Source organism: Ovis canadensis, chromosome 12, assembly GCF_042477335.2.
Source record: "Ovis canadensis isolate MfBH-ARS-UI-01 breed Bighorn chromosome 12, ARS-UI_OviCan_v2, whole genome shotgun sequence".
In the NCBI taxonomy this organism is placed as follows: domain Eukaryota; kingdom Metazoa; phylum Chordata; class Mammalia; order Artiodactyla; family Bovidae; genus Ovis; species Ovis canadensis.
This window is the reverse complement of record NC_091256.1, coordinates 38,780,555-38,795,762: the sequence shown is the minus strand read 5'-3', so window position 1 is coordinate 38,795,762 and position 15,208 is coordinate 38,780,555. Positions and strand designations below refer to the sequence as shown.

The window sequence follows — 15,208 nt, the reverse complement described above, 5'->3', positions numbered from 1 at the left end:
CAAACTATTTTTCAATTGGTTGTAATCTGGGTTCTGTTTTATTGACTAGGCAAATATTAAAATCATCATGCTGCTGCTGCTGCTAAGTCGCTTCAGTTGTGCCTGACTCTGCGACCCCACAGACAGCAGCCCACCAGGCTCCCCCGTCCCTGGGATTCTCCAGGCAAGAACACCGGAGTGGGTTGCCATTTCCTTCTCCAATGCATGAAAGTGAAAAGTGAAAGTGAAGTTGCTCAGTCATGTCCGACTCTTCGCGACCCCATGGGCTGCAGCCTACCAGTCTCCTCCGTTCATGGGATTTTCCAGGCGAGAGTACTGGAGTGGGGTGTCACTGCCTTCTCCATTAAGTCTCCCAATTTTAAAATTCAAAGAATGATTTTCATTCTTGATATTTAATAGTTTATTTCACTTTCTAATTCTCATTTACTCCTGTGCCTTTCTCTGTGATTGGCTTCTGTAGTAAGATTTATCTGGGCTTCCTGTTCTCTGTTTTTTCTCTTTTGAGTTCTGATTGTCCTTTCCATGTTAATCTTCCCTAATTCATCCTTGTCTCTCTCTCCTCCACACTGTCCCTATCCAATTTCATCCATTTGAGTATCTTTAACTATCATCTGAATTCTAATGACTCCTTTTAAAAATGTACATTTTTCTCAGTCTTTGATTCTAAATGTCAGAGTGAAATTTCAATGTGCTACTAAATACTTCCATCTGGGTGTCATACATCGTTTTCAAAGTCAACATAATCTAATCTGTATCTTTTTACCCCTACATTTGTTCTTTCTGTTATTTCCCTGCTGCTGCTGCTAAGTTGCTTCAGTCGTGTCTGACTCTGTGCGACCCCGTAGACGGCAGTCCACCAGGCTCCCCTATCCCTGGGATTCTCCAGGCAAGAACACTGGAGCGGGTTGCCATTTCCTTCTCCCTAATCTAGTCAATAAAACCACTAGGTATCAACTGTCTGGGCTTCGCTGGTAGCTCAGCTGGTAAAGAATCCACCTGCAATGCAGGAGAGCCCAGGTTTGATTCCTAGGTCAGGAAGAAGGGATAGGTTACCCACTCTAGTATTCTTGTGCTTCCCTGGTGGTTCAGATGGTAAAGAACCCGCCTGCAATGCAAAAGACCTGGTTTCGATCCCTGGGTTGGGAAGATCCCCTGGAGGAGGGCATGGCAACCCACTCCAATACTCTTGCCTGGAGAATCCCCATGGACAGAGGAGCCTGGTGGGCTACAGGCCATGAAGTTGCAAAGAGCCGGACACGACTGAGTGACTAAGTACAGCACAGCACCAGTTGTCTAAGGTAGAGTACTTGCGTTTTTCATTCTCTTATCTCTATGAAAACTTTTGCATGATATCATCTTTTCTTTATCCCAGCCACAATAGCCTGCCTTACCTTGGTGTTGCGAACTGAATTTTCGTGTCCTCCTAACATTCAAATGTTGAAGCCCTATCACCCAGTGCAGTAGTATTGGAGGTGGGGGTCTTTGGTAGGCAAGCAAGTTTAGATGAGGTCATGAGGGTGGACTGCATGTTGGAATGGTGTCTTTATAAGAAAAGGAAGAGAGAGGAGAGTTTCCTCTCCTTCTACTATGTGAGGACAGTGTGAGAAGTGTCCTGCAGCTCACCATCTGCAGGTAGAAGGTTCTCACCAGAAATAAAACCTGCCAGCACTTTGATCTTGAATATCCCAGTCTCCAGAACTGTGAGAAATAAGTCTGTTGTGTAAGCCATTCAATCTATTGTGTTTTGTTAGAGCAGTCCAAATAGACTGAGTAGGTCAGATGCTAAACATCAGAGTGGGCCCCTCACCGTCTCTTTTGGACTATGGCAAGAACATTGAAGAAATAACTATTTTTAACAATGTCTCACATATATACATTAAAATTTAAATATGGATAAAGTTAAAACATCTTTTTACTTCCATTTCAACCCCTATACCTTCATGAAGGCTTTGTGATTCTCTGGTCTGATAGTCCCATTCTAAACTGGAAAGGTGAGAAAGATCCAAAAAGCCTTGGTTGTCACATGGAAATTACATATTCAGGACTGCAGCTAGCCTGGTCCTGGCATATCACGGCTTTATATGAAAGAACGGCAGCTATTTCTCTGGGAGCAATTTTATACCCCACTTAAACTCCTAAAGCAAAGCTGATGGCTCAGTTGACCCTTGATTCACAAAGATTTCCACAAACGCTTTGGTCTGGTTTACTGATGGTTCAACTAAGCTGAAACCTGAAGTCTCTTGATGTCCAGCCTCAGAGTCAGCTATGAAGGATCAAAAGAAGTCTTGTTTATTTTGCTCCCTGGGAAGAACTCCAATTCTTGGGCTTTTGTTGATGGCCTATTTGGTGTCTCATTTGGAAAACTACAGAACAGAAGATTATAAAGATAATCCTATATGGGGCTTTGTACTATGGAGACAAACGGTAGCTGCGGATCAAACTACCTAAGTCATTCAAGGGCCCATGGTGAGGACCCATTCTAATGAGATTACCCAGAATTAGAATTAAGCTTCTGATTGATTTCTCTTCCCAGGTTGCTGCAACAGCTTTCCGGATGCAACATCACACTGGATGTTGTAACACGTTCACCATCACAGATTGGACAAAATAAAGAACTGTGTGTTTCTGATGCTACCACTGAACTTCAGACTGGTGACTCCTACCAAAAGTTGACACAGTTGTCTCAGTGAGAGAAGCCACACTGCATAAGGCATGAATGATCCCCACTTACACCTGGCAGATCATACATCAGATCTTTGATCTCCTCTATTGGGTCTACTGGTGGTGTTTCACTGATACTAACGCTATTTAAGCTATGGCCCTGCTATTTCAATCCGACTGACTAACTCTAGGCACACCATCACATCTGTTGAAAGTAATTTGTGTCATGTGTTTGAATATCTGGACCATTTGCAACGTGACAATGGTGTCAACCTTTTAATCCAAGAGTCACTCAAAAATGAGCTGATTGTCAAGGGATTCTATGGACAGTCTACACTTCCTACCATCCACAGGCATCCGGTATTATTGATCACTGGAATAGCCTTTCAAAAACTGACTCAGAAAGATTTCTGACTCTATCTCCCTTACCTTCTTTTTGTCCAAACACTTTACCACAAGAAAATTTGATCACTGAATGTGAGTTTCCCCAGAAAGGAATTATTTCTTTTCATTTGCTTCCTGAGTAATTATCAGCATGAAACAGATAAGGGATTATATAGAGCTATTTTATAAATTTGGAATTCAGTCCTGAAGACCATTCCTATACTTCTTATGTAGAAGCCAACCATTAACTTGCCTCCCTCCCTAAACCAATGCAAACTGCACCTCAGAGAAGATTATATGGCCTCTGAGTGTCAATTTTTCACAAATTTACATTTCTTGGCCTAAAAGGTAAAAGAGCGTCCTGTTTTGATCATTTTTTGAGGTCTTCATTGTTTTTTGAAGACACTGTGTGCATATAAAAATTCAATACAATGTGTATGTTCTCCTGTTTATCTGTTTTTGTCAGTTTAATTTTCAGGCAGGGTCGGCAACTCTGAGTGGTGCCAACAGATATAAAGACTTGTTATAAACCTATGATAATTAAGACTGTGTGGTGTTGTCACAAAGATAGAAATACAGGACAAATAATAAAGTATAGAAGAAATCTATCCTTTTATATATGAAAACTTACTATATGACAGAAATCATATATCAGTAAAGAAGTCTTAGGAACAGTGGTTATCCATTCAGGGAAAGGGCTTCCTGGTGGCTCAGATGGTAAAAAATCTGCCTGTAATGCAGGAGACCCAGGTTCAATCCCTGGGTTGGGTTTGATTCCTAGCTTGGGAAGATCCCCTGGAGAAGGGAATGGCAGTCCACTCCAGTATTCTTGCCTGGAGAATCCCATGGACAGAGGACCCCCATGGGGTCACAAAGAGTCAGAATGAAACGTTCTCTTTTCACTTTCTTATAGGGAAAACCAAATTCTTACTTGACATTTTAATGAAAAATAAACCACAGACAAAACTTAAAAGTGAGAAATGCAAGTATCTAAAAATTTCAGGAAAATTACTGACAAAACCTTGATGAGACAGGATAGAAAAGATTTCTAAAAATAGGACACAAAAACACAAGCCATAAAAAAAGATCAATAGAGATTACTGCATTAACAAAGTCTCCTGTACAACTGTACACCATGAATATTTCTAAATAGTGTGAAATGAAAATACCCGCTGCCATATCAACAAGCAAGAAATGTCATAGCCATCAGTGATTTCTGGCCTTCAAATGTGAATGATGGCTCCCCAAACTGTGATCCAGTGGATGCTGTGACCCCACCCCTGCCCCACCCCCCATGGTGGCTGCTGAGGAGCTGGGAAATGCAAGAAGCGGCCAGCGGCCACTGTTTAAGGTGAACAAGGAACTAGGATTGGCCCCAGATAGCTGAGGCTCACGTGGAATGAGGGAGCTCAGGGGTCCCAGAGGCCTGCATCTTCCCATACACAGAACGCTAAGTCCCTTAACTTGATAGCTGATCTTTCATGTTCCCACACTGCCTGCTCCCTTTGTTGCAAACTTGTATATAGCCTGACATCCCCTCCTGCCTCCTTGGACAGAAACGGTATGGACCTAACAGAAGCAGGAGATATTAAGAAGAGATGGCAAGAATACACAGAAGAACTGTACAAAAAAGGTCTTAATGACCCAGATAACCATGATGGTGTTATCATTCACCTAGCCAGACATAATGGAGTCCGAAGTCAAGTGGGCCTTAGGAAGCATCACTATAAACAAAGCTAGTGGAGGTGATGGAATTCCAGCTGAGCTATTTCAAATCCTAAAAGATAATGCTGTCAGTGCTGCACCTGCCAGCAAATTTGGAAAACTCAGCAGTAGCCACAGGACTGGAAAAGGTCAGTTTTCATTCCAATCCCAAAGAAAGGCAATGCCAAAGAATGCTCAAACTATCACACAATTGCACTCATCTCACACACTAGCAAAGTAATGCTCAGAGTTCTTCAAGGTAGGCTTCAACAGTATGTGAACCGAGAACTTCCAGATATTCAAGCTGGATTTAGAAAAAGCAGAGGAACGAGAGATCAAATTGCCAAAATCCATTGGTTCATTGAAAAAGCAAAGGAGTTTCAGAAAGCCATCGACTTGTGCTTCATTGACTACAGCAAAGCCTTTGATTGTGTAGATCACAAGAAACTATAGAAAATTCTTCAAGAGATGGGAATACCAGACCACCTCACTTGCCTCCTGAGAAACCTGTATGCAGGTCAAGAAGCAACAGTTAGAACCAGACATGGAACAACAGATTGGTTCCAAATTGGAAAAGGAGTACATCAAGGCTATATATATATATATTGTCACTGTTTATTTAATTTATATGCAGAGTATATCATGCCAAATGTCCAGCTGGATGAAGCACAAGCTGGAATCAAGACTGACAGGAGAAATATCAATAACCTCAGATATGCAGATGACATCACCTTTATGACAGAAAGCAAAGAGGACCTAAAGAGCCTCTTGATAGAACGGAAAGAGGAGAGTGAAAAAGCTGGCTTAAAACTCAACATTGAAGAAACTAAGAGCATAACATCCTATTCTATCACTTCATGGCAAATGATGGGGAAACAATGGAAACAATGACAGACTTTATTTTTCTGGGCTCCAAAATCACTGCAGATGGTGACTGCAGCTGTGAAATTAAAAGACGCTTGCTCCTTGGAAGAAAAGTTATGACCAACCTAGACAACATATTACAGAGCAGAGACATTACTTTGTCAACAAAGGTCCATCTAGTCAAGGCTATGGTTTTTCTAGTAGTCATGTATGGCTATGAGAGTTGGACTATAAAGAAAGCTGAGTGCAGAAGAATTGATGCTTTTGAACTGTGGTGTTGGAGAAGACTCTTGAGAGAGGAGATCCAACCAGTCCATCCTAAAGGAAATCAGTCCTTTGGAAGGACTGATGTTGAAGCTGAAACTCCAATATTATGGCCACCTGATGCGAAGAGCTGACTCATTTGAAAAGACCCTGATGTTGGAAAAGACTGAAGGCAGGAGGAGAAGGGGATGACAGAGGATGAGATGGTTAGATGGCATCACTGACTCAATGGACATGAGTTTTGGTAAACTCCGGGAGTTGGCGATGGACATGGAGGCCTGGCGTGCTGTGGTTCATGGGGTTGCAAAGAGTCAGACATGACTGAGCGACTGAACTGAACTGAAAGTGAGGGATCAAATAACAAAGTCTAGATAGTTAATTAACAAACCACTTTACTTTGAAGAACATTATAGTAGATATCTTTTATCATAATTTTCTTTTCTCCTTGATCACACCTATTTAAACACAGGAGCAAATTGGTAACATGACATTCTACACTTACCTGAAGTTGATTATAAAACTGTATGATTCTCTCTTTTTGAGCTGGCCACTGTTGTAAGCCCAATTGTTGTGTTGCAATCTCTATTAGTTTCTTAAAGAAAAAAATACATTAATTTAAATTTCATTGCAAATTAAACTCTTAATATGTAAACCTACAAAATCTCTCTTAACTAGGTAGCAAATACAGCGCTTTAAGATAGTATTCCTTAATTTTTTAGTTCACCAACTCCAAAATAATGAAAACATTACTTCCCCCACCAAAGTAAAATACACAGAAAATTTTATGATCACAGACCCCCAGGTAGCAAATTCATAGATCCTCTCCTAGTTTAAGTCATGCTTTATGATGCATTTAAGAACTAGCTGTTACCACAGTATAATTGTCTAATTATCCTACAGTGAAGAAACAGTAAAAGATTCTATATCTTTGTGGAATTTTTTGAAAGGAAAACAATGATAAGTATTTTTATTTTTGCTTATTTATTCATCTGTGTTTAACTCTAATCACCATTAAAGCTGATTTTCAATTTTGTAATGACTATTTTACTGTTTCAATGTTAAGAATATTCTAAGATAGCAAAATTTACAAGATGAAGAATAGCAAAATTTACAAGATGAACAACTTGACGTGGTTATACATTAGATCATCCCAGGAAGTGGCTGCACCTTTGAAAGATATTTAATATTTCGACACAGGAATTATAAGGGCAGCATGATTCCTCCTAAAGTGGGGTTTATTTCAATGTTGATATAATTGGTAACTATGTCTACAGAAAAGGCATGATTTATCCTTTTTCTCACTAGCCTCTCCTACACCATTTCTCATTCCTTGCATTCCTACAACAGGAAACAGCCAAAGAAAACACAGACACTCAGCAAGACTGACTCTATGGAAGGCTAACTGGAGGTAGGAAATTATTTTTGGAAAGCAACCTCTTCCAAAGTTGATGAGGCTGCCCGCTTATGGCCTGCACTGCTTGCAGTTTCAGATGTGGAAACTAGGAATCTCTGCAGTTACTAATACAAACCTAGATACTGCCTGGATACAAGTGAAAAGTCACCCAAGTGTGGAATAAAGACAGCATGGGATGCACAGAAGATCAGAAGAACTGGGATATTAAAAGAAGACATATTAAGATATACTCAGGTCATCCCACCTGGTGAAGGTTTTGAAATAAAATCATAATCCTGACCTAAAATATTTATGGCTGTATAAGATGTTCATTGCAGTTAATTGGATGACAAAATATATGTAGTTCTTATAGCATGATATGGTTTTAGTAATTCTCAGGTTATCATTTGGTTGCTCTGAGATAATGACCCTTGATGCTAACGCTGAAACTCCAGTACTTTGGCCACCTCATGCGAAGAGCTGACTCATTGGAAAAGACTCTGATGCCAGCTGGGGGCAGGAGGAAAAGGGGACGACAGAGGATGAGATGGCTGGATGGCATCACCAACTCGATGGACGTGAGTCTGAGTGAACTCCGGGAGATGGTGATGGACTGGGAGGCCTGGCGTGCTGCGCTTCATGGGGTTACAAACAGTCGGACACAACTTAGGGACTGAACTGAACTGAACACACGTTGAATACTGCTAAAGACAGTAATGTGAATAAGTTGAATAGATTCCAACTTATTCCACATGCAATTCAGATTCTTATATTACAAATGAACAAGAAGTATAAACAGCACACCTACAGGTTATTTTTTTAATAACGTGTCTTCATATGTGGGTGCGTCATATATGATTGATTGGTCATTGTGTAAGCCATCAAAAATACACCACTAAATAAGAGACTGAATTATCCTACACTTGATATTAAAATCATAACTTTAAATTATCTTTGTGCCATTTCCATGAGCCATATACTACAATTTGGTAACATTTTATTAAACAGTTGAGAGCTTGCATATTTATCAATGTGAAAATTATACAAAGGAGGAAGTAGCTGAATAAATTAATATTCTCATATATAAAACTTTTCCATAAGCTATATATTAACTTTTAAAACTGATGAAAAGGTGAATAAATAATGAGGTTCACAAGTAAAATCATTAATCTACATGTAGAAATGTTATTACAATGCTAATGTTATTTGTTTTAGCTGTGTCTTGAAAAATGTTAAAGGTAACACTGGAAGGACTTAAAACTTGTAACTGTAGGAAGGAGAGTAGGGAATTTGCACACTCTATCTGAGAAGAATAGAAAGATGTTTACATAAGACAGAGAAGGAACACTTGTCAACTGATATTTTTCTTTTTTATAGCAAAATGAAAATCTTTAAAATGCAAATGAAATCTTCAAAATGCAGGCAAAACTTAGATGCAAAACTTAGATGCAAATATCCACTGTCTTTCTCCTAGAAACCACACAGCAAAAAGAAAAAAATCAAATTGCATTTTCATTAAAATAATGAAACAAAGAAAATCTAAAAAATGTAAAACAAAGATAAGTGCTATGAAAAAAACTAAGCATGGTTTAGAGTCTGGACCTGCGACTTGTTGGTCTGGAAAAGTCTAACTCATTTAATCATGCGAAACAAAGAATGTTACACTATATGTCTCCTTCAAAATTACATATTAAAAGGGCTTATAGAATACCCTAACAAGAGAATTTATACTGAAATTAAGAATACAAAGGCAAATGAAAAATTTAAAGCTTCTGGAGAGAAAGAACAGATACACTACAAAGGAACACATACTAAGGTGACACCATTTCAAGAGCGGAGCAAGAGAAAATGCAACAATATTTTAAAGATATTAAATATTTTAATGCATTAAATGAAAAGAACCTTAAACTTAGAATTTTATAACCAGACAAACTGTAATCTAAATATAAAGGCGTATGAGAAATAGTTGCCAAAGGTTTGTCACACAAAACCTACTTGAAAAACACTGTTGGAAGAAGTACTAAAAAAAAGGAATACATTGAAGTCTAGAAGAGATATGAAGTTTTATAAAATGCCTTGTTAGTTTACAGTATTCTAAACACATGCACATGCCTGTGTAGGCAAACATATGTGTTTACAAAAACTAGGCCCAAGGAAAAGGAAAAAAATTCCCATAACAAACATTTATGATATGACATACATAAGATTGAGAGTATGGGGAAGACCAAAGAGTAAGCTACAGTACTTGTTTTGAAAGGGAATATATATAGATATTGAAAAAATTAATAAATAGGAACAAATAATGCTGGATGTCAGTTTTCAGTTAAGAGAGGCACCATAGAGAATAAACACAAAATAAACACAGAAGAAAATTCAATCTGTCCCACAGAGAGCAGGGTAAGAGAGAAAACAATAAAGAAAAAGAAATTAAATAAATATTATAACAGTAATGAATTTTAAGATAACAGAATCTATAATGAATATAAAAAGTTAAAATCAACACAGGACAGATAATCACAGACTGAATTACAAGAAAACAAAGTCCACTGATACATTTCCCATAAGACTTATAGTTCAAACAGAGAAACATAGAAAGTTTGAGAAATACAAGAATGGAAAAAGAGATTCTAAAAATATGAATCCACATAAAAAAGTTGGACAGACATCTTAATATCTGACTAAATAGGTCTTAAGGCAAGACATAGCATACGGTCCAGAAAAAGACATAGTGGCTAAAGAATAAACAAACATATATGCAACTTATAATGTCAAATTATATAAAGTAACAAGTAACAGATATGCAAGACACATAGATAAATCAATAATTTCAGTTAAGATTTTGATATACCCCTTTCAGAAACTGATAAATCAGTAAAAATAGATATCAAGCTCTGAAAAATACAATTAATAGGCTATGTATATAACTTTATATCCAATAAGCACAAAATACATATATGAAACCCTTACCAAAAAAAGGCCATTTATTAGGTGATATGGGCAATCTGAAAAAAGGTTATTTCAAAAGGATACATACATGAATTACAGCATATAATCTCCAATTAAAACTATAAAACCATTTGGGTCTGAATTTTGGGGAGGAGGGATGGGAAGAAGTTGCTTTGAGTATCTTTAAAAATTGTTTTTACTCAGTGATCACTTCCCATTCCCTGTTGCTTAATGCAACATGTCTATAGCTTTATATTTATTAACTTAGGTTGTTCATAATGTTTTCATCACTTTTAAATCTTAATATCATTGTTTCTTTTTCAATTATTAATCATTCTTGCTTGAGGTCTATATATAATCAAACTGATAACTTTGGTTTTGTTGTTTTTCCTGTAGTTTTTATTCTTTATTTGGTTGATTTCTGCCCTTTCCTTCATTATTTTCATTGGTTTCATTTCAGAGAATTTGTTTTATTGCTCTTTTTGCTAGTTTCTTACTTTAATGCTCAGTATGAGAAAGATAATCTGGTCTGACCAAATTGTGAAAGGCATTATGGCCAAGATAATTAATTTGACTGTTGTACTAGAGGCAACATTGCTTCAACAGCTGCTTTGGTGATGTGATCAAACATATGTTTTAGGAAAGCAACTCTGGTGGCCATATGACAACATATTAGAATGGAGGGAATAGCAGGAGGTTGTATCATAGTAACAGAAGACACTGAGAGCCTACCTACAGTCAGGCAATGACTGTATGGTTTTATACATATAAGAGAAAGTATAAAGGGCTCTGTTTCTTTACCATCTAAACCACCATGGAAGCCCCATAAATGACTTTGAAATTGTGTCATTTTAATGATCACAAAGTATTTACACATTAAAGTCTTTATTCATAATTCTAATATAATTTGATTCTCTAAGCACCTTTTGAAAGTAGGAAGAGCAGACAGTATCATTCTCACTTGAAAGATGAGAAAATTGAGGAGCAAAATATGTGTTAACAGCCTTCCTTCCTTAAAGGTACACAATTTGTTCTTGTTTCCATTATGCCAAGATGTACTGAAAATTCTTCATTCATGGGAAATATGTATCTCCAAGTATTTTTATGTCCCAAGTTATAACATGAATACAGAATTTCAGGAATAACTAACATTTTAAATTCACATCTATTATAGTTTCTTATCTTAACTGATATTCTACATATAAATGATTTATAATGATTTTCAAAGGTCTTATTACCTCCAAGACAATCTGATTTACTTCTGAAACTGTTGCTCCACAAAAAATATCTCTCATAATCTTTTCAAAAAGTAGGACATCTTTAGGAAGAAACTTTGGTAAGCTAGCTTCTCTCATAGCTTCAATAATTATCAGAGTTTCCTCTGTTTCAGAAATGTCACTGATGTTACTTTATGGTAGAAGAAAGCAAAGAACAAGTTAGCAAGTTTGTTTTGTTGATGTTGAAGACCATTAATATTCTTTTTTAGTGGCGGCTATCCCAATACCTTTTCCTCCTCTCCCCACTGCAAAGCAGCTATGTGGTTTGGGTGAGGTTAATCTGGTTCCCAGCTCCAGGGATGGGCCCTGACTGACTTAGAACTCAGGGTAATGCTGTTTCCCAGCCAAAATAGAAATGTATTCAGGTTAACATCAAATGATAAATAAAATGATTTATTAAAAATCCCTAGGATGACTAGAGAACTAGTCTTGCAGGCTATGTAGTTGGGAACAAAGCTGAGCTATAGAACTGGTTCTGTGAAGACATGGCTGCCACCATCAATGGCTGCCACCAGAGAGCAATGCCTGGTGCATCTAGAGCCTGATGCTTGCACTAGAGTGGCTTGCTGTCTCTGCTAATTTTTGCTAAATGTCTGCAGCTATTGCCACTGCCGTCACCCTTGCCAGAGTGGACTCTGTGTATATCCTATTTCTTTTTCCTCTAGTTTCAGGTTCAGAGTCTAGGGTAATTATGTCTTATTTGCCAAGGTTGTATGTCTGAGAGAGTTTCAGAAAGCAAGCATATGACATAACAAATATTCAAGAAGTGAATATAACCCCAGCTCTAATTAATCAATGCATAGCAGTCACTTGGACACAGCGATTCAGGGGTAGACAAATGAATTGTCTTCTCAGAGTGGTTTGGGACTTCAGTTCAATGGTGTAGTTAGCTCCATTTATTATTAGAAGCCATCCTGCTACCAAAAAGGAAGCCAGTCTAAAAATAACCCAGAACCAGAAAACTGCAGCGCTTAGAATATTTCAGAGAAATAAAAGGGAAACTCAAATCAAAGTGATTATATCCTGCCCCACCTCTGGATTTTCTGATTGGGTGAAATAGTAAATTCCTTCTACTGTTTAAGCCAACTTAATATTTTGTTAATTGTAACAAAAGTTTTCAATATACTGTTATCACACAGTTTATTGCCACATATAATATTTTGTATACTAAACACTCTAGTACACATTTTCATACATTAAACATGCAGTCAAAAGGGGAAAAAGTAACTACATGTGGTATAGTATGACTTTGGAGATAGAAAGGAAAAAAAGTTTTCCCTGCCCTAGCATCCCTCTCATACTCTTGTCTACTGATGTCTGAAATTCTTCATTTTGGTGATAACTTTTAAGCCTTTGCCCCATAATAAAAAGAGCTAATAGATAACATTTATTGAGTATTTTTTTTTACTAGGTCTTTTGCTTAATTGTTTAAGAAATTTCATTAATCTTTTCAAAAGCTAAGAAGAAAAGTGATACTCAGAAAAATGAAATAACACACTCAGTGTCATATAGCTGGTAAATGTCTGAACTGGCATTTAGTCAGGTCTCTCTGACTTCAAAGTCCATTTCTATAAGCACTCTATCTTTACGATGGAAGACTCACTGAGTTGGCATCAGCTGTTTACACATTCCTCTGTAAATACATCAGTGAGTCTTTTTTCTGAAGGTGTTTTGCTAGAGAGGGCGAGAGTCGACCAGAAGTCAAAGTGAGGGGCCACACCAGAGACAGAAACGGTCCCACACTTCCCTGCTGGGGATCTAGTAAGTAACCTTGACCTTTCCCACTTTTTTCTCAAGACAGACTTTGCTTTACATGAAAAGAAATTCTAAAAATAGGGATAACAGTATGTCTGGCTGGGGAGTAACTATTAGATATAGATAAGGAGAGATAATAGCTTATATAAAATATGGTAAAATTGTTACAATACCATGTTTTTCACTAAAATTATACAAAAGAATAACTTAGGGGATGGCATGTGAGATTACTGTGGTGACTGTCTTGCAATTAAAGAATAAAAAAGAAAACTTCTAGACTAAGGTCAACTAAAGTTGAAGACAGATGAAACAGATGGGGATACCAGACCACTTGATCTGCCTCTTGAGAAACCTATATGCAGGTCAGGAAGCAACAGTTAGAACTGGACATGGAACAACAGATTGGTTCCAAATAGGAAAAGGAGTACATCAAGGCTGTATATTGTCACCCTGCTAATTTAACTTCTATGCAGAATACATCATGAGAAACACTGGGCTGGAAGAAGCACAAGCTGGAATCAAGATTGCCAGGAGAAATATCAATAACCTCAGATATGCAGATGACACCACCCTTATGGCAGAAAGTGAAGAGGAACTAAAAAGCCTCTTGATGAAAGTGAAAGAGGAGAGTGAAAAAGTTGGCCTAAAGCTCAACATTCAGAAAACTAAGATCATGGCATCTGGTCCCATCACTTCATGGGAAATAGATGGGGAAACAGTAGAAACAGTGTCAGACTTTATTTTTTTGGGCTCCAAAATCACTGCAGATGGTGATTGCAGTCATGAAATTAAAAGACACTTACTCCTTGGAAGGAAAGTTATGACCAACCTAGATAGCATATTCAAAAGCAGAGACATTACTTTGCCAACAAAGGTCTGTCTAGTCAAGGCTATGGTTTTTCCAGTAGTCATGTATGGATGTGAGAGTTGTACTGGGAAGAAAGCTGAGCACCGAAGAATTGATGCTGGTTTTTTTTTTTTTCTTTTTAGAATTGATGCTTTTGAACTGTGATGTTGGAGAAGACTCTTGAGAGTCCCTTGGACTGCAAGGAGATCCAACCAGTCCATCCTAAAGGAGACCAGTCCTGGGTGTTCATTGGAAGGACTGATGCTGAAGCTGAAACTCCAATACTTTGGCCACCTCATGCAAAGAGTTGACTCATTGGAAAAGACCCTGATGCTGGGAGGGATTGGGGGCAGGAGGAGAAGGGGACGACAGAGGATGAGATGGCTGGATGGCATCACTGACTCGATGCACATGAGTTTGGATGAACTCTTGGAGTTGGTGATGGACAGGGAGGCCTGGCGTGCTGTGACTCATGGTGTCGCAAAGAGTCGGACATGACTGAGCGACTGAACTGAACTGAACTGAAAGTTGAAGAAAAGCATAGTTAAATGTAACTTTTAAAACCCGTTTGATTGTTTTCATGATACCAGTTGTTTGGAATTAGTTAAGACATTTTGCGGCCCAGTACTGTGGTCAGTTTTACAGCTTATTTTCTAAAAAAAGGGGAGATTTAGAGAAAACCAGATAAGGCTGACTGGTAGGCAGAAAAATTCCCCCCTCTTTCCTACTCCCCCAACCCCGCCAATATATTAACTTCCTAATCCCTGGAACTCTGTGAATATTATTTGATAGGGCAGAAGATCTAATTGAGTTAAGAATCTTGAAAGACATTTACCCTGAATCATTCAGGCCTAAGTGTAGCCACATGTTCCTAATACCAGAGCAGACAGAGACATACAGTCGAGAAGCTGATGCGAAGATGAAGGCAGAGGTTGGGGTGATGTGACCTTCCACCAAGGAATGCTGGCAACCACCAGAAGCTAAAAGAGGAAAGGAACAGAATCTCCCAAGAGACTCTAGAAGGAGAGCAGGTCTGTCCACAGCCTTGGTCTCAGACCTCTGACCTCAGGTGCTACGAAAATATTCATTTCCATTGTTTTTGGACATCTTGCT

The 15,208-nt window shown here is 38.1% G+C and overlaps 1 protein-coding gene across 1 annotated transcript in view; it reads right to left on the bottom strand.

Annotated features, from left to right (window-relative positions):
• Positions 1-15,208, bottom strand: part of LOC138415814 (dynein axonemal heavy chain 14-like) — a 317,408-nt gene that overhangs the window by 191,028 nt on the left and 111,172 nt on the right. The window contains exons 24-25 of the mRNA XM_069544370.1: positions 11,455-11,623; positions 6,380-6,469 (exon numbers count right to left, since the gene is read on the bottom strand). Of these exons, the coding sequence (XP_069400471.1) occupies positions 6,380-6,469; positions 11,455-11,623 (259 nt within the window). The remainder of the gene's footprint in view (positions 1-6,379; positions 6,470-11,454; positions 11,624-15,208) is intronic.